Source organism: Echiichthys vipera (assembly GCF_963691815.1).
Source record: "Echiichthys vipera genome assembly, chromosome: 5".
Lineage (NCBI taxonomy): Eukaryota > Metazoa > Chordata > Actinopteri > Perciformes > Trachinidae > Echiichthys > Echiichthys vipera.
The window spans coordinates 13,914,985-13,936,866 of record NC_139830.1 but is presented as its reverse complement, the minus strand read 5'-3'; the positions used below and the strand labels follow the sequence as shown (position 1 = coordinate 13,936,866).

Here is a 21,882-nt window from a genome sequence, read left to right as displayed (position 1 = left end):
TATGCTGGGTATTTCTACCCTGAGGAGAGAATGATAAGACTAAATGCTCATCGCCACAAGAGTGACACGCTGAATATCTGTGTTTTCCCACAGAGTTACAGTTGTCTAAGCTTGTGTTCATTTGTAAGTGTCATCCCTGTGTCTGTGTGCATCAACATACCTGTATGTCACCTGGCATTCCTCCACTGGTCTCCCCATTCTCAGTGAGATCTTCTACCAGCACAGAGGGGAAGACACCCACCCGTCCGTTGAGCTCTCCCTCCCAGAAGCCATCGTCTGTCTGAGTGTCGCGGCTCAAGAGGCGGATCACTGCTCCCTCGGAAAAGGAGAGTTCCTCATCCGCCTGTCCCTCATAATCATAAAGTGCACGGACATATATCACTGGGGAGAGAAAGGCAGACAAAGAGAAGGAGAGACATCAATAAGATACACGGAAGGAATAATGATTCTTGGGGAAATGTAGTTCCTTGTCTGCCTGGCCCTCATTGTCATAAAGAGAATGGTACACACTGCTGGAGAGAGGGAGATAGAGAAGACAGAAAGGAATAATAATTACAATATGTGATTTTCCCATGCAGACACAGAAGAAAGAGGGTTGGAGAAAAAGAGAGTAAAAGAAGAAAGAAGGTTAAAAAGAGGGCAGGATAGGAAGGACAAATAAATGATGAATTAAATAAAACTAGAATTGTATAGATATCACTTGTAATTGATTAACTTTCTGTATCCTGATTGCATGTAGATCATCAACACCCAAAGTGGATCGAACCAATGTTGCAGAAACAAGAGAGAAAAAGGAGCCAAAGAAAGTTAATGTTTGTAACAAAGCTCTGCTCTTTCCAAATTTATTAAACTGGTCTGCAATTTCAATTACTGTTTTGTTGGGGGCCAATTTTAGACAACTGCCTCACTATTGTTTCAGTGAGTCACTGGAATGGCAGCAACAAAAATATCTCATTATTTGGTGGTGGATGTGGAAAAACAACAGCCAAAATATATATGGATGAAAAGGAAATCAGGAGGGACAAAGCTTGTGGAACGTCACCTAGTACTGTTTTTAAATGAACACTGTTTTTACTTAACAGTGGCTCATATAGCGTTCAGGTTTTGCATTTTTTCAAATATTTACCTTATTTTACCCAGCAAGGTAGATATTCCACACTTGCTTATTCTAAAAAACATTCTGCTTTGCAAAATAGAGTTGTTTATAACTGAAATCTAAGCTACTTTTGTGGAGCAGTAAAGAGAAAAATTCCTTAATCAATGGTGCATAATAACCTCGTAACAAGGAAAAGAAATCATTTCCCGGGTACAGCTGGAACTAGCTTGTTTAGTCAAACTCCTGGCATGCAGTTTTAATTATTTCAAAGAATAATTTACCATCACTAGCTTTACAGCGTACTTACTGTTTGTGTCTCCATTGACGCAGCCGGAGTGCAGCTCTGGCTCGGTGGAATTCGAAGAGGTGTGTGATCGAGCATCAAGAGTAGCCAGAGATTGGAGCATGCTCAACAGACTGTTGGAAGTCGGGAACTGCAGGTACTTCTCTGGGACATAGCCCACATGACCTATCTTATTGCGAGCCTGGAAAACACACAAACAAAGAAACAATGAACAAAGGCTACATGAAAACATGCATGGCAAGAGAGAATTGAACACCAAGAAACCACACAAGGCTGTGAAACCAAACAGAGCAATTGCACAGAACTCATAAGATAATGCTTCTGTTGTTTTTACGGTAAACGTAATGCACATCTGTATGTGTATTTGAGCACCTTGACCCAGTCCTCCATGTCTCCATCCTCAATGACCTCCAACATCTCCTGTTCATCAATAGTTAACTCATCTGGCTGAGAGGCCTGCGGAAGAGACACGTCAACAGTGTTAAAGACAGAGAAGTAGGACAATACATCATAAAAAGTCTATTTTAAAATGCTAAAGATAAAGTCATGGTTATTTGTGGCAGATTCATCAGCATTTCACACTGTCTATAAATCAACACTGCCAATTTTGCTTTTCTTGCTTTTTTTGTGTGTGCGATGCTGTGTGTTGCAGTTGGGCAGGTAGCTGCAGACATTTGATATGTGTAGGTGTGTGACCATGTAACTGAAGAGGGTAACTCTGAGTGTGTTGGTGTATACCTTGTATGAATACAGGACTTTGCAGGTTAGGGGATAGTTTCGGAGGGTTCCCGAAGGACTGGAGCTGCTGTCGTCAAAAACCTCCATGTTCTCTTCACACTCCTCTCCCTCCTCACGTTCCAAGTCCACTGTGCCCTGGAACACACAAACAGAGCCAGATAAAGTCTAAACCTCTGACCTTACTACAAGGGCAAACAAGAAAAAAACTGTTCACCTTTAAAACCCTGGAGTAAAAAAAAAAAAAACACACAAAGTTGTCCCAAATACTCAAAATACTTTGAGGTTTGGCCAGATAGGTGACTTGTTATGTTGTCTATCTCTGCGTGTGTTTGCTGGTATCTACAGCTCCACCGCCACCACAGTTCACCGGTTGCGAGGTCTGTCCATTTAACAAAGACTTTAACTTGTTACATTTCCGCCTCTCCCTACTGCTCATTTGCACTCTCCCTGTGCTAGTGTCACGATTTAATCTATAGCTTACCTTTTCTTCCTGCCTGCCTGGGTTTCTCTGTTCTGCAAAGTATGTATGTGCTACAGCTTTGAGAGACAGGTGTAGAGGGACTAATGTTTCATATGATCCAGCTCCTCCCTCTTTTGTTCCATGAGAATTTCACTGGCTTATATGACGGTCATGTGATCTAACTGGTAGAAAGATCCATCACACACAGCAAGCTGACCTGGCCAATAACAATAGTGTGTGTGTGTGTGTGTGTGTGTGTGTGTGTGTGTGTGTGTGTGTGTGTGTGTGTGTGTGTGTGTGTGTGTGTGTGTGTGTGTGTGTGTGTGTGTGTGTGTGTGTGTGTGTGTGTGTTTATCCATTCCCAAGTCATTATGTTTGGTCATCAGATTTCTGTTGACACAGTAAACTCTACACCGGTGCAGAACAAAGCAGACGTGTGTTTTGTATTTGAGTAGGTCTCCTGCACATAAGAATCTATTCCCTAGGGAAATAATAACCTCCAAGTGTGGTCCTAAGGTGTTCCCATAAAAAAATAAATAACTCAGTCTTATCAAAGCTCTTTGATAAGTTTTTGTGTGTTACGTCACTTTTATCCACTTTAATGTATTGATTTAAAAGTACATTGCACAGCCTCAGAGCCAATTCCATTTCAGTCCTGAAGTAAAATGACCAACATATATTTCAGTAATAACCCAATAAAATATCACTAAAAATGCATCTCAGTGTGTGTGTGTACCAATACAGCTGAGTTGCAGACTTCATGGGCTTGCAGTATTTCATAGTCGTATTAATAAAGTTGAGTGGAATGAAGAAAGGGTCGAGGGAGGTTCCTGCTCTGCAGATTAGTATTCACAATCCATCTATCCTTCATTCTCTCTCTCACCATTGGTCACTTCTTGACCTCTCCCCAATCAGCAAACTGTTATCATTCCCTCCGACTGTTTTCCTCTCCTTCATGTCTCTCTCTTCCGTTCCCTTGTTGCACTTTGTTATTATAATCTCTCTTACTTCTTTAAAAGCTCCATTATACTCCAAATGAAATAAAAGGCTGTTGAACTGCTGTCAAATGCTTGAATACTCAATGTGCATCCAGGTCAGTTCATTTAATGACACCCACGTAAGCTGGAGGAGTTTTCAGCAAGTCTAGCCTACAGCTGATTTATCATATGAAAAGGGTAAGGGCAAGGGGAAAAAAAAAAATGTAAAACACAAGGACACAAATAAAATCCCCCAAAATCGAATAACACTACACAGTTCCTAGATTTGTCTGTGCAAAACATGCTGATTCTAATATTTGTGTGGTATACTGGGGCCCTCTATGTTCTCTCCTGTTTCCCACAATCCCCCGTCTCTCACCTCTGCATCCAATTTTACTTGAACACTATCACTCTTGACGTGACTCCCTCCTCACCTCTCCCCCTCACCTCCTCATCACACCACCTCTTCTTTTTCTCAGCTAACTCTCCCTCCTGCTTCTCTCTTTCTTCACTAATTATCTCTTCAACACTCCCTCTCTCACTGCACAACTCCCTCCATTTACCTCTTTCTAGATTGCCCTCAATCCCCAGACTTTCTCACACTTTCTCACACTCAGTATCTCTCTCTCTCTTTCTCTCTGGTGTTTTCTGCAAACTGCAATACCATGTGAGCAGAATGTCAAGTGCTTCCAAAGAAGCAGACAGACTATGTTTAGTCCTGTTGACAGAAAGACACACACACGTACGCCTCTGACACAAAGTGTCGTTTGGGGTTAAAAGCCGAGTCATAGATGTACATTCTCCTCCAGTCGTGTATACTGTAAAGACACATATGTATACACAAATGCAAAAACATAAGTATCTGTAAGTCATGTACACATCCAGTCCCACATGCAAGGACACAGCGTAAATGACAGCTTTAAAGGGTATAAATTTGGCACTTTTTTCTAATGCAAATTATCTTTTTTATAAACAAAGATACAAATATTAATTTTGTGATCCCCATCTGGGAAAAGACACACTCTTAAATCTAATTTAAAGGAATTTTTTGAAATTTTGGGAAATGTGCTTATTTAATTCCTTTGGTTATATAAGTTAAATGAGAAAATTGACACCACTTGATTAATATGAAGCTATCACCCAGTTTAGCATAAAGACTGGAAGACAGCTAGGCTGGCTTTGTCCAAAGTAGTCTGGCTCAGGTAATCTGGTGTAAACTCACACGCCAGATGACAGGCCCCTTCCATTATCTATTTTGCAAGGGCACCGTCCACTTAGCTCCACCCAAGGTGATTGTGATTGGTTTAAATACAAATACAAACAAGCCAGAGTGATTTTTTTTCTGTTATCCCAGAATGATGCGCCACAGAGTATTGTCTGGCAATGCAAGACTAGTCCAAAGGTAACACAATCTGTCTACCAGCCCCTCTAAGCTCCTTAATGAACACATTTTATCTTGTTTGTTAAATGCAAAAAAAAATTTGAATGAGCTTTTAGCTAAGCTAAGCTCTAGCTGCATATTTTGTGTACAGACACAAGAGTGGTATCAATCTTCTTATCTAACTCTCACCAAGAAAGCAAATATGTGCATTTCCCAACATTTGAAACTCATGGTGGAATACTGTATAGGATAGAAGTCAATCTCCTTCCCCATGACATGCATAGAGTATCTATACATGCTCATAAACACAATGAGGTGATTAAAAAGAAGGCCCATCTACTCCTTTAAAGCTAGGGGTCAGAAAACAAAAACTGCCAGTTGTGTGAGGACTTCATCAGTATTCGAATGGGGAAGTGGGGCGTGTTAAGAGGCTGTTACTGGCGTGACAGATGATTAGCCAGCAGGGCTGAGGTCAATTATCTTGCAATCTACCCCATTCCAGAAGTGATTGGTCAGGAAAACTAATCTAGCTGGGTGTTTTTTTGCTTAAAATTAAATCATAAAGAATGAAAAGTCCATGATTATGAGTCATTGCCTTGGAGTTCAAAATTATGTTTTTAAATGTGCTGAATTGAGTGCACTGTTTCTGTAGCACATAAAGAAGAACAGTTAGGAAGACACATGAGCCAATAGCAGACACACAATGAACATACAGTGATAGAAGTGAGTGGTCCTGTGAGGCCACCATGCATGAGACACAAATCAGCTATTCGACTTATGTTTTGTGGTGAAAAGGTAAGGTTCCACTTCTGATTTATAGGTGTGAGATTTGCACTTTCCAGCCAAGTCAAAAACTGCTACGACTTTGAAAATTTTAATAAAATTCCTGTTTCAATGCCCTACATGTATTTACCAATATGCCAATACATACTATTGGCATATTGGTAGTCACATAAGGGTTTATGATATGTCCACGGTATTGTTGTTCATTAATGTTTGTCAAATTGCATTAACAAACTTTTTGTTTTTGTGAAAACAGAACAAGTTCTTCTGGCTTGGCGAGAAAGTGGCAACACACGCAGTGAGGGGAGGTGTCTCACCGAAAGTGAGGGATCGTGGGAAGTGTAGCTGGCCCAACGTTCATTCTCCAGCTCCTCCATCACCTACAGCATGCAGAGAGAGCAGGGGAGGGGTTATACACATAATGCAAACGCACGTACTGCACCACACAAACTGGAAAAAATGTGTGAAAGGATTTAAATGCACACACACTCAAACAGTTGTATGTATGGATACACTTACAGGCATGTATCACGCACTAATTCACACTCGTCTACATGAAACAAGTCAGGTGAGGAGAAGGAGAGGCCTTTACACACACACGCAGGCATGCATGCACACACAAACCACACACACAATATATATATATATATATATAAATACTGTATACATACATACAGCATAGGTACACATTCTCCACTCACAGACAGATCATACCTGGTTCATGGCACTCTTCAACCAGGTATCCACAGCAACCCCCACTTGCCGCAGAAGGTCCAACCGAGCCTCAGCTTTTAACTTTATTGTCTTTGAAAATAGAGAGGGTTAGGTTTGTTAAGAACATTAAACATATATTTGGCCTTCACAGTTTTTCTTGCATTAGTTTTATTAGAAAATACATTATTGATTATATTTATCGATTGTTGTATTTCTTTATTTTTGCGTCATGCACATGAAGTGTACACCAAAAAGAGACACTAAAATTCCTGTTGCAGTGTTTAAATATTACATACCATTTCATTACAAAAGGTATTTTACAACTCTGTCTTAAACAAAATATTATTCCTTCTGGCATAAATGGAGATCATTTTGCAAAAAGTGCATCCCTTATGTCATTGTAGACAGGACAATTAAACAGAAAAATTAACCTCATTCCAATTTTCTCACACAACAACGAAAGTCTGTCCCCAGGTCCAGGTGCTATATAAGTAACGTGAAAGTCTCAAAATGACTTAGAGAAATATACGCAAGCATAGTGTAAGACCTTTAAGTTTTAGGTAAAAGCACAAAATGTCTCACTGTGGGTCGAAAGTATCAGCAGGCCGCTCACATGAGACAGACAACATTAACGGACTTCAATGGTTGCAATCAATTTGGTCTCCCGGGTGCAAAATTGTCACTCTTCCTCTTTTATATTAAGCAACTTTAAGCAACTATATCAACTTTTTTCTTTTTCAGCCATGGCTATGAAACAAAACAAATACAAGGCAATAACCATATAATGAGCTATCAGCGAACATCACTGTGCATTTCTCATATATAATTGGATTTTAAGTCAAGATCTCTAGTTTCTAGTCCTGATACACCTCAATGCGCATGGTAGTAATTTTCTAAACAATTCCAAGTTGTTCAAATCATTTTAATTTGCCTTTCAGCTGTATTACATCACATGCCGCACAGTTCAGTGAAGGAGTGAGGATGTGAACTGGATTTGCACTCCAAATTGTGCCATGTAGTCTCTTAAATGGCAAATCATCAAAACTTGCTGTACTTTCTTTTAATGAGCTTTGAACACTGGACATGCGCTATGTTATTTCCTAATGAGACGATATGGTCAGGCTATGACCACCACAAGGGAAACCCTTGAGATTTACATTCACTCTGTCTCGCATCCTCAACTCTTTCATCTCTGATCCCCCTCTCTTTTTTCTTGCCGTCTCTCACCGTTTTCCATCAATTTCCTCTTTCATTACCATCCTCTTTCCTTTCTCACTAGTGCTGACAGAGCAGATTGATAGCTGATAGCTCCTTCCTACAGAGATGTGCAGTCAGACAGACAAACACAGTCAGGACAGACTTCCAGGCTTTTGATCAATAAAGACCTCAGCCACTTAAGTGCCTCTGTTTTTTTTCTTCTTTCAATTAGCAGCACCCAGCAAATGCTAAAGGTTGCTGTTGGACCCTAAGCATACATACCAAACTGAAGAGGAGAAAGTTGAAAAAAAAAAAAAATGGAGCAGTAATTAAAGTCAGTAGAACAAGCCACCGGCGGTGTGATGACAAATCAGTAGTGAATAGACTGACAACCTCAGACAGACAGACAGTGAGACAGACAGTCCATCTGGGCAGCTCTAATCAATAAAACAGATAGGAAGGTAGACAGAAATGACAGGCAGACACATTGCTGAACTTAACGAGAAAAGCCATTTGAAACGACAAACTAGAATCAGAAGCTGCATACTGAGGAAGCGGACTGGTCTTCTATATTTATAGACATGATATGTGCACTGTGTTTTAATATCCAAAAATATGCTACGTGTGAACGCGCCCTTATGATTGTGATGAAGGTATTACTATGCCAATGCTGATTCAATTGTGCCTACATTATGAGTAAATGCTTCCAGTCAATTTTCCAATCCTTATTAGTTTTGTTTGCCTGTGCTGGAAAGTGTCTGGGAGCACAATCTTGTCTTGATCTTGATGCATCTTCTGTCTGAAGCATTTTGATGTCACGTGTTAATGAGGCCAGATTGTCTGGTGGAGTCAGTTTTGACAACAGTATTCAACAGCTCATTAGTTTGGAGACAGCCTCTTGCTTCATATGCTCAGTCTCTCATCCTCTAACAAGTCATTAGAAAGAGGAAAACAGCAAAGAATAATCATATACATTTCTCAATAAGGGGAATTTCTGCTTTATTTCAAAGTATGCCCAGAGAGACGAAAGACAAAAAAACAAACATGTAAGATAGCCGCACATTATAACGAAAATATGCGATACGCTATTACCCTATTGAACAGTATGATAATGATATTACCTCTGATGAATAAACAGATATTTAAGTGTATTTAGTTCTGTATTTATATGCCTTTTAGTATACTGCTAAAGTACTGTAAATTGATTGTTAAATACAAAGGATAACAGTAACATTTAAAAATGAAGTTTTTCTTGTGATACTCTTTCAACTAACTCGAAAAATCCCTGAATGTCTTTTGTGATGTGTCGCGTCAGGTTATATAATCATATGGATGTATATAATCATGTAGATAAGATTTGCTACGGTAGTAACTATTCAAGTCATTTCAGGGAAAGACATGCACAGCCTCAATATCCAGAGTAATTTATCAAGCACTCAGCCAAAGGCCATAAAATCAGATATTTGCAGAGAGCACAGAATACATAATTTTACCCTTTCTCACAATGTTTATTGGTTCCATTCAGAGAGAGGCAAGAAAAAAGAAGATGCTTCTAAAGATTGAGAGGCGTACTGTTGAAAGCTGCAAAACAGATTCAAACGCATAAAATTGTGTTGCTCCTTTTCTTAATTTGTATATTAAGTAGAGCGGGAGACTTTTTATTTTTTTCTAAGATACATTTTGAAAGTCTTCTTTGACGATATTACGGGAACTTAAATTCCACCTAACTCTTCCCCCCATAATTATATGAACAATACTTAATCCAACCTACTAATGTGTCATATGTAACAGCGCTCCTGACTTTTTTTTTTTTTAACATATTCTTAAAATAACCATGGCTAATAAATAGGTCTGCAAGCTTGCATGCACATGATAAAAGGCACTGATATTTATGTTTCCTGCATCATGTATTCCATAAAACGTCCAGATGAAAAGACCATCCGTAAAAACTATAACTGTATCAAGCCTGTGAATGTTCTCATTCGTCCAGGTCATCGTTATCCTCAAAACAATTTCAGTCAAAAGCAACTGGACTGGTTATTTGTCTAGGAAGACGTTTCACCTCTCATCCAAGAGGCTTCATCAGTTCATGTACGCATCTGACCAGGCTGGGACTGGTCCAACTACCTGGTGTGAGATCCAGGTATTTACCCTCTCACGACGCCGATGATGTCACTGAAACCTTTTGTGCTCCAAATGCCAACGGCCTTCGTTAGAGTGACAGTCGTTGGTGGGAGGTTGGTTTTGACTTTGTTAATGCTCTTTTGAGTCTTAACGGCCGTCGTTGGAGTCACAGGAGGCCATTTGTGAACAGTTGTTCTTTGAGGTTAGATTTTTGAATCTCCTGGGAAGGGATGAAAGGGCAGCATTGTAAATTGGAGATAAGTGGTGTTTCAGCCCTTCTCCTCTGTTTAGCGATGGTTTCTCTACTTTTACATAGATGGCTTCTTTTACTCCTCTTTCAAACCATCTGTCCTCTCTGTCCAAGATTTAGACATTGTTTTCATCAAAGGGGTGAGCTTTCTCCTTGAGGTGTAAGTGGATAGTGGATAGTGGCCTGAGTGTGTTACCGGGTTTGAAATACACAGGGATGCAGTGTTTGTTGAAGATCCTCCTGAGTTTCTCTGATACCCCAGCCACATACGGGATGACTATGTTGTTTCTCTTGTTTTCTTTTTCTTTCTCAACCACTTTTGTTTTCTTTCTGGAAGCAGCCGCCGTTTTCACAAAGGTCCAGCTGGGGTAGCCACAAGTTGTGAGGGTGCCTCTCAGGTGCTTGCGTTCTTCCCCTTGGGCCTGTGAGCTGGTGTTCTGATACCTCCAAGCTTGTGTTCCAAAGGGTGGTGAGAGTAAAACAGTAGATATTGATCTGTGTGAGTGGGTTTTCTGTATCCCCCAATGTGGAGGCTCCTGTCATTCTCCATATGGACGTCACAGTCTAAGAAAGGCAAACCATTGTCCTTGACTTCTTCTCTGGTGAACTTGATGTTTCTGTCCACAGAGTTTATATGTTCAGTAAAAGTTTGCACCTCTTTGGATTTGATCGACCGGCGTTGGCATTTGGAGCACAAAAGGTTTCAGTGACATCATTGGCCTTGTGAGAGGTTAAATACCTGGATCTCACACCAGTTAGTTGGACCAGTCCCAGCCTGGTCAGATGCGTACATGAACTGATGAAGCCTCTTGGATGAGAGGTGAAACGTCTTCCTTGACAAATAACAAGTCCAGTTGCTTTTGACTGAAATTGCTTTGAGGATATAACTTTAACCTAATTTAACCTGAATATATCTCTCACAGATTTATGCAGTAAATAGTCACATTTTTAGCACAAACAGTGCATCAACTCTAAATATTGATTTTGAAACTCAGTTGGTGTCAAAGTGTTGTCACAAGCAAATTAGGCAATTTATGAAAAATCCATTAATGAGGACAGGTAGCGAGGCCAACTATACTTTTTCAGATATGATGCTCCTGACCAATAAAGAACATTTCTTTACTGAGTACAGATACCTCAAAATTCGATATTTTAAAACCACAAATTGACTGTATTTATATCGCTCTATCCTAAATATAGGCCTTTCTTAATTTTCTTGCTAATAAGGTGTTGAAATGGCCACTGTAGCATGTTTGAGGGAATTACGATGATACTTCATGTAAAAGGAAAGCATGACACAATCCAGATGAACGCTGTCATCAACCTCGGATGATGTGTTTTGTACTGCTTTCACTCCCTTTGTAATTCTGTGATAAGAGCTCTGTGATGAAGCCATTTGTACAAAATGAGCTCATAAAATATTCATCATCTTACTCAAGGTAATGCTGGCCTGGAAGAGCAAAGAATAGCAGAAAGACAGTATGAGCGAGAAACAGAAACACAGAGGAGACGGTGGGGTCACAATCACAAGCTACACAAAGTGTTGCTAAAATATTCTTGCAGTGAAGGTAGACTGAAATAGCAACCAAAAGTTAGTGGATCTAAAAGCAGTACAATTACATGAGATAACACCTTTGGGGAAAAAAAGAAAATACAGTAAAATAGTGACAAGACAGAGAGGTAACATTTGACCAAACCTGACAGCAGAGGGTGCCAGTTAGTGGAAAAAAGCAAAAAGCCTGATCAGAAAGCAAAGCATGGAGGCAAAGAGACAGTATAAGGGAGAGCATGAGTAAAGTGAAGTAGGAGATGCACTTTAAATATTTACCAAATAATTAGTCACCTAACGGCAGGTAGAGGAAATATGGGATAGGGCTGAATTTTTTTTTATCGTCACTGAAACACAGGGCTTGTTTGCTAGGCTAATGGTGCAGTGATGGCAGAAAATGAGAATTAGGCGGTATGCTGCATTTACTACTTTTGCATCAATGTTTTCCACAGATTTTAAGGTGTATACAGTATTACGGAAAACATATACAATTGACAAAACACGCCCCCTTTCCCTTAAACACACCATTCTCTTCTTAGTCTGACCAGCCCCTCCACACTATCAACTCATTAGCATATGAAGGTTTGTGACAAGTGTCAATCATCTTCTTAATTTAAGGGGGGGGGGACGACATCCATCCGTTCCCCTTTGAGAACCCAGACGAATCCCGTATGAAAATAGGGAGAACATGCCAACTGAGTGTAATTGCCGACACTGTGGCGAATGTGCACATTTATCTTCTGTGTGATCAAAAACAAATGTTCACAATGTGAGTCACATACCTCAGCTTTGCGTATGTTTTCTTTGGTGTCTTCTATCTTCAACTCCAGATCTAGTCTGCCCTGCTCTGTGGGGGGTAAACCATGGCTCTCACACTCCTCCAGACACTGAAAACAAGACACACAAACACATCAAGTGATTAACAATGCGTGAATGTCCAAGAAATATTATATTCCAAGAATGGGCATGTGGGATGAGTCTTACTCTCTTGTAATGTATGATATTCTTGTGTTCTCTGGCCACTCTGGTTGCCCATTTCCTGGCCTCCTTGTTCAGACTGTGCTCCTCCGTCGTCCCAGTCTCTGACTCCAGCTGACGACTCTAATATAGACAAACGCACACATGCATGCATACATACATACCACACAGGCATGGGTAAACCAACACATGTATCCAGCCGCACGCACGCACGCACACGCCCACACACGCACACACACACACGCACAAGCATCGCAGGCAAACACACACGTACACAAATACACACATAAGTACACCGTCAAAAGGTGTGATATGCAGAAGCTGTTAATTGAGCTAAAGAAAGTGTGAGAGAAAGATTGTTTCCTTCTCACATAATTAATACAGCGTGTGTTGCAAAACTCTATTGTTGTCCTCTTGGAAAAAAATAGCTGCTATTAAAACCACATGTGAAAGAGTGCTAGTGTGTGTTTTTGTGTGTGCTACCAAGTGAGAGAGAGGCCTTTATAAATGTGATTTTTTTTTAAACACAAAGGCCGCTTATGAGCCTTCAACATTATAACCATGTGGCATTTTTTTCTTCAGAGACTAAAGTATTAAATGTTTCTCTAAGTTCACAGTTTACACACCTAGTCACTAATCCAACACTTACCAATGACAGAACCAGCTTACATTGTATCTTAAGCATTATTTTTACTATGAGTAATGGGATCCATCATGAACACACATTATTTTTCCAAAGTTAAAACAGTTATTTCTCTTGGCAGATGTCTGTATTTCTTTCTTATGTGCTTTTCTCACTGGTTTGAATTGTGCAAGGCATCGATGGAAAAAGGTGATGTCACATAAGTCTGTACAAGAATAACAGTTTAGCAGCCCTTGAATTAAGATCTGATGACAGTTGCTGTTGTTTGGTCACTGTCAATCTAATTCTGATTAATACCATACACCCGATGAAGCACATTGGCTTTTTGAGGGTTAGATTCTTAATAGATAATATGTTTTCTTAACTTTTAGTGCTTATTTAATCATGGATATTTTAATTATAGAACAATAATAAGTTTTCAGGACATTAAAAGAATAACAAGTGTTATTATTGTCTTAAAAGTTGCAGTTATCTGTCTGTAGGAATATGCACACAATCAAAATGGTACGATTAGCCATCTAAGAGTGTTCTGAAGAATCTGCGTGATGATGTCCTTTCTGTACAATATTTTTATTGCATATGTATACACCATAGGTATATACTTAACCTGTTATTTCAAAAATGAAATGCTAGTTTTGTGAAACCAATATATGTTGCTTGTTTTTTACCTATATGTGACTCATACAGGCTAGGGAAACAAATAGGGTACTTGTTTAGTGTGTGACACCATCAATTTGTTGCTTCATTTTTTTAAGCAATCCTTTAGCCGGTGTCCCTTTTATATACAGTACACATCCTCATTCTGATTTATCAGACTAAAATCAATGCAGAAGCTAAACTTCCATTTGTATTTTGTGGCAATAACAAGTGTCCCTAACATTTATCTAGTGTTGGCAAATTCTGTGACATATATCAGTCTATAGTGTTTCGAAAAATAGCTATTGTCACTTCAAACAAAAACAAACTAAGCCTCAGGATATACTACATACATTCAGTGTCACTGATGTGTGCTTACAGACCAGAGAGGATGGGGCTCCCATAATCTGATAATAAAAGTGTGTTAGCTAGACTATGGTACAGGGTATTTTAATTGCGAGTTTTCATGCACATCATATCTATTAATTATTTTCCGCTTCAGTAACGAGAGGGCATAAATCTGGCTAAGTATAGGTGTGAAACGAAGAGTATTACATGGGAGATTTACAGCTTAATTACATCCAGGCGAGGGAGGGAGTTAAGGCAGGGAGGCAGAAAACTAGATTTGAACAGTGGCTTTCAACTGATATTGTAGAGATAGGCCTCTTTAATAATTGTGTATGTTATTGGAGTAAGCAGAGTAAATAAGCATTTCTTTCAGGTGGCATACCAGCATCCACATGTTGCGAGGAAAATGGGAGTACAAGCATGCAAGACACTCCTCTCCATACATGTGACCTTTCAGTGACTTTCTGCAATGCTGTGACCAATGTGAAACAGCTAAAACAGGGCATTAAGTGACTCGGTGCAGTACAGTACCAAATAATTCCTTATATTTCAATCACCATGATGTAGTGGGGACATTTAGCAAATATGACCTATGATAATCGGATAGTATTCTACATGTGTATACAGTATGTGCCAGAGTCAAATATTTATTTATCAAATTAAGGTTGTAATGTTAAACCATTAGCAACTACTGTAAACGTGATTGAAATAACAGCTTGCTAACCTGCCAGCGGAGGAGTATGTGAAGTACAGCACAGTGAACTCAAAATGGTGTGATCATACTGTACTTCAATAACAACCTCTAGCTTCTTCATAATAACAGTCATTTAGAGGCCTGTATAGAACAACTGTGTTATTCTGAAACCGCAGGGTGAGAATGAAATTTGTCAAAATGTAGATGTCTGTCTGTGTGAATGAAAGCATTTTATGTGCTGGTAGCAAAGTTAAAAAGCCCAAACCCTGGGGGCTCCCTCCCTCACTCTAAACACTTGTTGGCTTTACAATCAAATTACTGTAAAAGGCAAAAATGCGCCCAAAATAGTTTGAAATCCAATGATGTTTTTGCCACTGCTATCTTTTCTAATGCATCATTTCACACGTCTTAGGCCCTTGCTGTTTTCTCTCGCCACAGCTTGCAGAGACATGCTGCTGTCTTGACTAATGTAATACATCACCTAGAACAGCACCTGTACCACACTTAATTCAAAGCAACAGTATTTCTATGTGAGCGGTTTTAATGGATTTTTAAAAGCAGTGGCAGACTATAGGTCCAAGGTGTCTGCACAACCTGCTGTAGAACAGACAGCAGTGCTTTTCTGAGTGCTATGATTAGACTATCTACGTGCATTAACGGAAAAAAGAAAAACACATTAAAAAGGTATTCCTTAAAAACCATTCCCCTAAAAACAGGATTGAATGCCTACTGTTATATTTTATATTATATAGCAGCCAACATGTGCTGTTTTATTTTTCAGCTTGCAGATGCAGACACTTAAAAGAATAAACCTCCTTATTATTCAGACAGAATCTACTCACACAGCTTGATTTTGGTGTGGTGGTTTGGTAAAGGTGAGCTAACACAGAAATCAACAAAGAACATACACGCACACAAACACAAAGAAAGTAAAGAGACGGTCATTCTGCCTGCAATGACCATATTTGAAATCATTACCCACTACAAATGTGAAAATAAGAATCGCACACCAAAATTTGACTCATCATCTACGGGTGGGGCGATGATAGCGTAGTGATATTACATTGTGCAACAGCAAAGAGGTTACGGCATCTGATCAGTCATCTGGTGCTGAGACTGCATTGCTCACCAACAAATGACAGTATGAAAGCGTTGCAGTTACAAAGCCACTGTTATAACAGTGGTATTCAGTCATCCAGCAAATATGGCTCACTTAATAACAGCTCTTATAATACTGCAATAAAGATAATTTGTTAGAAATGTATTTTACTTTCTAATAGACAGGTTTCCTGTGCAGTAGGGACAAGAAAAATAATTTGTAATATTAACCGTTTATTCAACACTAGATTACAGGATATGTTGGCTTTAAAAGGCTCAACAGTATGCACTTTATTACTGGAATGACCTGCAACAAAGCCTGAAGTTTTAAGATACTTTAAAGTATTATTAGCTTATATTTCTAATAACATTTATTTTAACTGGCTGTGTGTGAGTGAGTGAGTGAGTGAGTGAGTGAGTGAGTGAGTGAGTGTGTGTGTGTGTGTGTGTGTGTGTGTGTGTGTGTGTGTGTGTGTGTGTGTGTGTGTGTGTGTGTGTGTGTGTGTGTGTGTGTGTGTGTGTGTGTGTGTGCAGCACGTGCTGTTTAAAAGTAAATTAATTTTCTTGTTGTGATCATTTGTTTTCAGGTCTCTCTAACAAAAGGTCTCGTAATCTCAATTCCTGAATAAATAAAGATTAACTCACTAACTAAATGACTATTATTCTCATAACGTATCCAAATGCAACCACAAGGGTAATGATAGGTAGATAGGGTAAGGTAGGTTAAAAAGAGAATTGTGAGAAACATGTGAAACAACTGCTGCTCTTTACTCTGGTCTGGTTGCTCTGTGGTTGGATTAAAGAAAATAGGCACTCAAGTTACAACTAAGGTATGGTGACTGAATATCCACCTAAAAAGCATGATGATTCAGAGCATCGCACATATTCGTCTGGTTATTTCTTATTTATTACACCAGCGATGGGCATGATGTCATAGGTGTAATTGTAGCCACGCCTGTGTGGTTATGCTGCAGCATGCAAAAGTCATGCTCATTTTACCGTCAGAAACAGACATTCAGGGGATTCTGATAACTACTTTGTCAAAAGGATTACAGCAATAAGTTGAAGGAGGAACATATATCATTTAATACAACATGCACAGTCTCATAGTCCCCTGGGTAAAATGTATTTTTGTTGATGCTGGCTAGACATGCTGTAATGGCTTTACTAATTTGTTTAGGAATAGGGATAGGCCCATGGGTTTGCCAGGAAGGACAGTTGGGAATGTAAAGGTTATTTCAGTTGACTTAATATATTAGGACTGTCAATCAGGGTTAAGTCATGGTAGAAAAAAGAAACTGTCCTCCTTAGGACTTTCTACTTAAACAGTCCAGGTCTTTTTTTTGTTGAGGGAAATAGTTAAGTATAGTAACCATAGTTTAAGCATAATCATATAGCCAACATAATAATCATATAATATATAATATAATCATAGGTTGTCTTGGATATAAACATATCTAACCCTGGATTTTTCATCAGTTCCATCTAATTAATCTGAATGACATTCATTTACAATGTCTTTAATATATGATCATGAAGTGTGCTAGATGCAAAGCAGTGTGCCTGTACGCAAACAGCAGTCATTAGTAAGAGAGTCAGGCTGCTCTGTCGCCATACACACAGTGATTCATATATTGCCAGTGCCATGCAAAATGTCAATCATAGTACAAGGTGTTAGAGTTGAACTGCATTATTACAAACGCAATGCATGAGTGTTCAAGTCAATGTCACCAGGACAGATAAACAGATAGACATGAATGGAGTTGGTGATCCATGGTTTGTGTCAGGAATGAAGATGAAGAATGCTAACAACAGTTAAGACTACCTGTGCCAGGGTCATTCTCATGGCACTGACGGGCGACGGCTCAATGTCCACCAACTGCGGCACCGAGCTCAGAGTCTGGCACGCACACAAGCACACAGGCGAGTGTCCACGCACCCACACACCCAAGAGCAGCAGTGCAAGCACACAGACACAAATACAAGGAGGAGTTAATGGAAAAAAGGTTAGGGGAAAGTGTTAGCAAAGGTTGAACAGGATATAAGGAAGAAGTAAGGAAGGAATAGCACATTGTAGTTTAGAGAAATGTTATCCGTTTATGTAATAAAGGAAAGAGAGGGAAAGAAAATGAGGCTGAACAGAGAGAGAGAGAAAGAGAGAGAGAGAGAGAGAAGAGAGAGAGAGAGAGAGAGAGAGAGAGAGAGAGAGAGAGAGAGAGAGAGAGAGAGAGAGAGAGAGAGAGAGAGAGAGAGAGAGAGAGAGAGAGAGAGAGAGAGAAAGAGAAAGAGAGAGAGAGAAGTTGAGAAACAAGAGAGCACAAAATGACTCAGACACAAGAGAAAAGGATAGCTATAGAGGAATTAGGTCCAATGTCCACTGGGAGACATCTCTTTTTAGCCAGCAATACTTAACAAATCCCAAGAGGGTTTAAGAAAGCATAACCCTCACTGCTGCACTTTTATCACACAGACTTGAGGTCGATTTACAGCAATTTGAAATATTTTTAACATCCAACTTGATTTGGAAAAGTTATGTAACTGATATAAATGATGAAATGAAGCTAGGAGCACAAAGAAAAGCTCCAAGTGGACACAAAACACTTGGAATTAAAATGATTCATATTAGAACACAGAGCAGATTCATGCTTCTGTCATGCTGTCAACAGACAGTAGTTAAATGGGCAACTCCATCCTGAATTCTTAACATAAAGAAATCTCCAAAGGCTGGGAACAAAAGAGCCAAATATCTCTCTAGAGAATAAGAATGATCAGAGCTTTGGCCCTCTGATTTCCAGCTTGGCAAGACTCTTAGCCTCAGATGTATAAATGTGATTCTCTTAAATCATAAGAATAAAGGTATATGAATTCTGTTTCAGTGATTCAACAGATTGAGATGAGCTAAAAACTTAAGCCACAGATGTAAAAATACAATATTGGAAGAGACAGAAAATATAGGAGGGAAAAAGTGTGTGTGTGTTACAAAAGAAACTAGAGTGGACAGAACGACTGACTGACTGACTGACTGACTGACCTGATGTGTAAACAGGTTCATACACAAACAATGTAAATTCAACAATTGCTCTAAGCACAACAGCACCTCGCTCCATGTGTATGGACACGAATACAGTGGATGCGTGTCTCACCGTGTCACAATCGCTGGGCTGGAACTGGAAGTCTTGTGCTTTGTGAAACACTGGGTTCTCCTGCATGAACAACTGCTGGTTGTACTCTTGTATTATCTGAGGGAAAGACAGCGGGAGAAAGTAAATACAGCATGTTTTGACAACATGCCAGTTTTGGAATCAATTGGAATCTCTTCCTCACTGACCACGGCTTCTGTTCCTGTTCTCCACCTACAACTGGTGAGTGTTTCATATTCATACATAGATTATGGGATTGACATTTTTGGCCTATCAATTTACAAACAACACAAGAAACAAGAACAGAAAATGCATTACAAAAAATTCAAGGCTTTTTTTTTTCGTACTGACTGTGCATAATACTGTTTCTTATACGCCATGTTTCAGCATTTCTCTTTTGGTTTCCTTAAAAAATGTCTTGTTGGCATCCTTGCATTCCTTAGTTTGAAATAGTTTTTATTAAAATGCTGTATGTGAACTGCAATCCCATGCCATGTAATTAATGAAAAACAGTGCCTAGCAATAATAAATTAACTCAAAATGTCAGGGTGTTTTATTCATTTCACAGAGGAAATACACCGTTTTTTTTCTGTTCTGTTCTTTTTTTTTTGCAAAAAAGTCACTTTGATCATGCTATGGTGTCAAGAAGATGGATGGATAATCCCCACATAATTTGTTTTGAGACCAAACCCCCCCCCACACACTAATTTACAGATGTATGCAAAGGCCTGTGTCTCTCAACATATCTGACTCACCCTGGTGGATTTGTCCAACAAGAACTGGAAGGTGTTGTGTGTGGCTTGGGAGGCCTCTAGCTCGGTACGACTCAGCTCTACCAGGTAGTCTTTTACATGCTCATAGATCCTGCCATCCAAGGCCTAGAGGACAGAGAGAGAGAAGGACCGGAGGTTACAGTGAAGAATGGATTAGTTCAACGTAATTCCATAATCCTTAATAATAAAGCAGAGACTACAAGAGAATCCGGAGGAGACACCAAGAAAGATACAGAAGATAGAGAGAGGGTCAAGGAGTAGGTGAACAAAGCCAGTTGCTAAAAAAGCTTTAGCATATTACGTTGTCTTCTACAGTTACTCAGACGTGATGGGCCAACCAGGAGCCTGAGTGCAAATGTTTTTGTCTTATTTTTGAGCCTGGAGGAACATTCAAGGATGTGTACATTGCATTAGTTAGTTAAGTTGTAGTAAAAACTTCAAAGGTGTTTCTCCTTTAGGCATTTGATGAGTTAATCCTTACTCAAATGTTAGTTTATATAGTCATAAATACATTTTGGGAAGAGACACAACAGCCTCAAACAACATATCCCATAATCTGCTTATACATTGCGTTCCAATGAAAACAAAAAGGCGATTGTAGTACTCAGCAACCATAAACAACTGTGAGTGTCACAGTAGCAGACAAATACCCCATTTTGTTGTATCTGCCCTCAGGTCACACTATGATGAAAATGTAATTGAAGACAAGAAGTCCACTCACACACGTGATTCTACTTGTGTTGCCTAATTAGACCTTTTCTCAACCGTTCTCATTGGTCTAGTTTATGACATCACGTAATCTCAAGCACTAGCTTCACCCAGCTTCAAGCTGACAAATGGTCTAATCAGCCAGAGTGACGCCGAGTTTAAATAACAGAATCAATTCAACAAGTGTTAAAACAAAGATACAGCTCACCGCTGGCCAGGCATTGCTGCCAACCCTGAAAAACATTCCTAATCTACATGTGGCACATATAATGTTGCTTCAAGCATAACACAGCTTTGTATCGATTAAGAGAGTCAGACAAACGATGAGACACAAGAGTGATGTCAAAGGAAGGCCAGAATCCAAGCAGATGTTTGTGTTCGACAGCTCTTATCATTAGCGGTGGATTCTGAGGCGGCAAATATAAAGACATTTTAATGGAGCATGCAGTCCAAATGAACAGCCTTTTTATGGGGAGCTGGGGTAGTGCTGCCAAGCTGTAGGCCCAGTTGCCAAACAGACAGATCAAAAAGAGAGGAGAAAGAGAAAGAGGGGAGGGGGCACACAGAGAGACAGAGAGGGAGATACTAATGGAGAGGAGGAGAAGAGGAGGTAAGGAGAGGAAGTAAGTATTTGAATAGGTATGAAAGAGCGAGAAACTCACAGGATGAGTGTATAGGGTGTGTGTGTGTGTGTGTGTGTGTGTGTGTGTGTGTGTGTGTGTGTGTGTGTGTGTGTGTGTGTGTGTGTGTGTGTGTGTGTTTGTGTGGGTGTGTGTGTTTGAGTGAGAGAGAGAGAAGTGTAGCGTTCTCAAAGCTGCAGGGGAAGGTGAAGGGGTTCAGATTCCAATTCAACAAAACGCAGAGACCGCAGACACACACACTCACACACTGAAATACTCAGACACTCATACTCTCCTCTAGTCAAAGTACTTTATAAAAGCTCACACTGTCAGAAACCTGCATGCACTCTATGCTGGCCAGAGTATGCTTTAGGCCAAGTCCATAACCTCCCACTAACATTTACACTACATTTTTCTACACAAACACCACAAACAGTAAACACACAAAAACATACCTTTTTTGTTTTATATGCACGTAACACCAACAAAGGTAGCACTTGCACAAACACATCCCATAAAACAATGTGAATATAAGGAAATGATGTCATTGAGGGTTGTTGGCTGACGTCTTTCTAAATGTTCCCTCATCACTCTACTCATTTCCTCCTCCCCCTTTCTTCTCTTCCTCCCCTCCTTCTTTCATCCATTTACGGTAGTGTTTAGATGGAGCG

At 39.7% G+C, this 21,882-nt stretch overlaps 1 protein-coding gene across 1 annotated transcript in view; it reads right to left on the bottom strand.

The window, feature by feature from the left end:
* Positions 1 to 21,882, bottom strand: part of LOC310947164 (F-BAR and double SH3 domains protein 2-like) — a 62,061-nt gene that overhangs the window by 2,881 nt on the left and 37,298 nt on the right. The window contains exons 9-18 of the mRNA XM_083913878.1: positions 19,866 to 19,988; positions 19,114 to 19,209; positions 12,558 to 12,674; positions 12,356 to 12,460; positions 6,454 to 6,543; positions 6,057 to 6,119; positions 2,139 to 2,273; positions 1,773 to 1,856; positions 1,404 to 1,581; positions 161 to 381 (exon numbers count right to left, since the gene is read on the bottom strand). Coding sequence (XP_083770004.1) covers positions 161 to 381; positions 1,404 to 1,581; positions 1,773 to 1,856; positions 2,139 to 2,273; positions 6,057 to 6,119; positions 6,454 to 6,543; positions 12,356 to 12,460; positions 12,558 to 12,674; positions 19,114 to 19,209; positions 19,866 to 19,988 — 1,212 coding nt within the window. The remainder of the gene's footprint in view (positions 1 to 160; positions 382 to 1,403; positions 1,582 to 1,772; positions 1,857 to 2,138; positions 2,274 to 6,056; positions 6,120 to 6,453; positions 6,544 to 12,355; positions 12,461 to 12,557; positions 12,675 to 19,113; positions 19,210 to 19,865; positions 19,989 to 21,882) is intronic.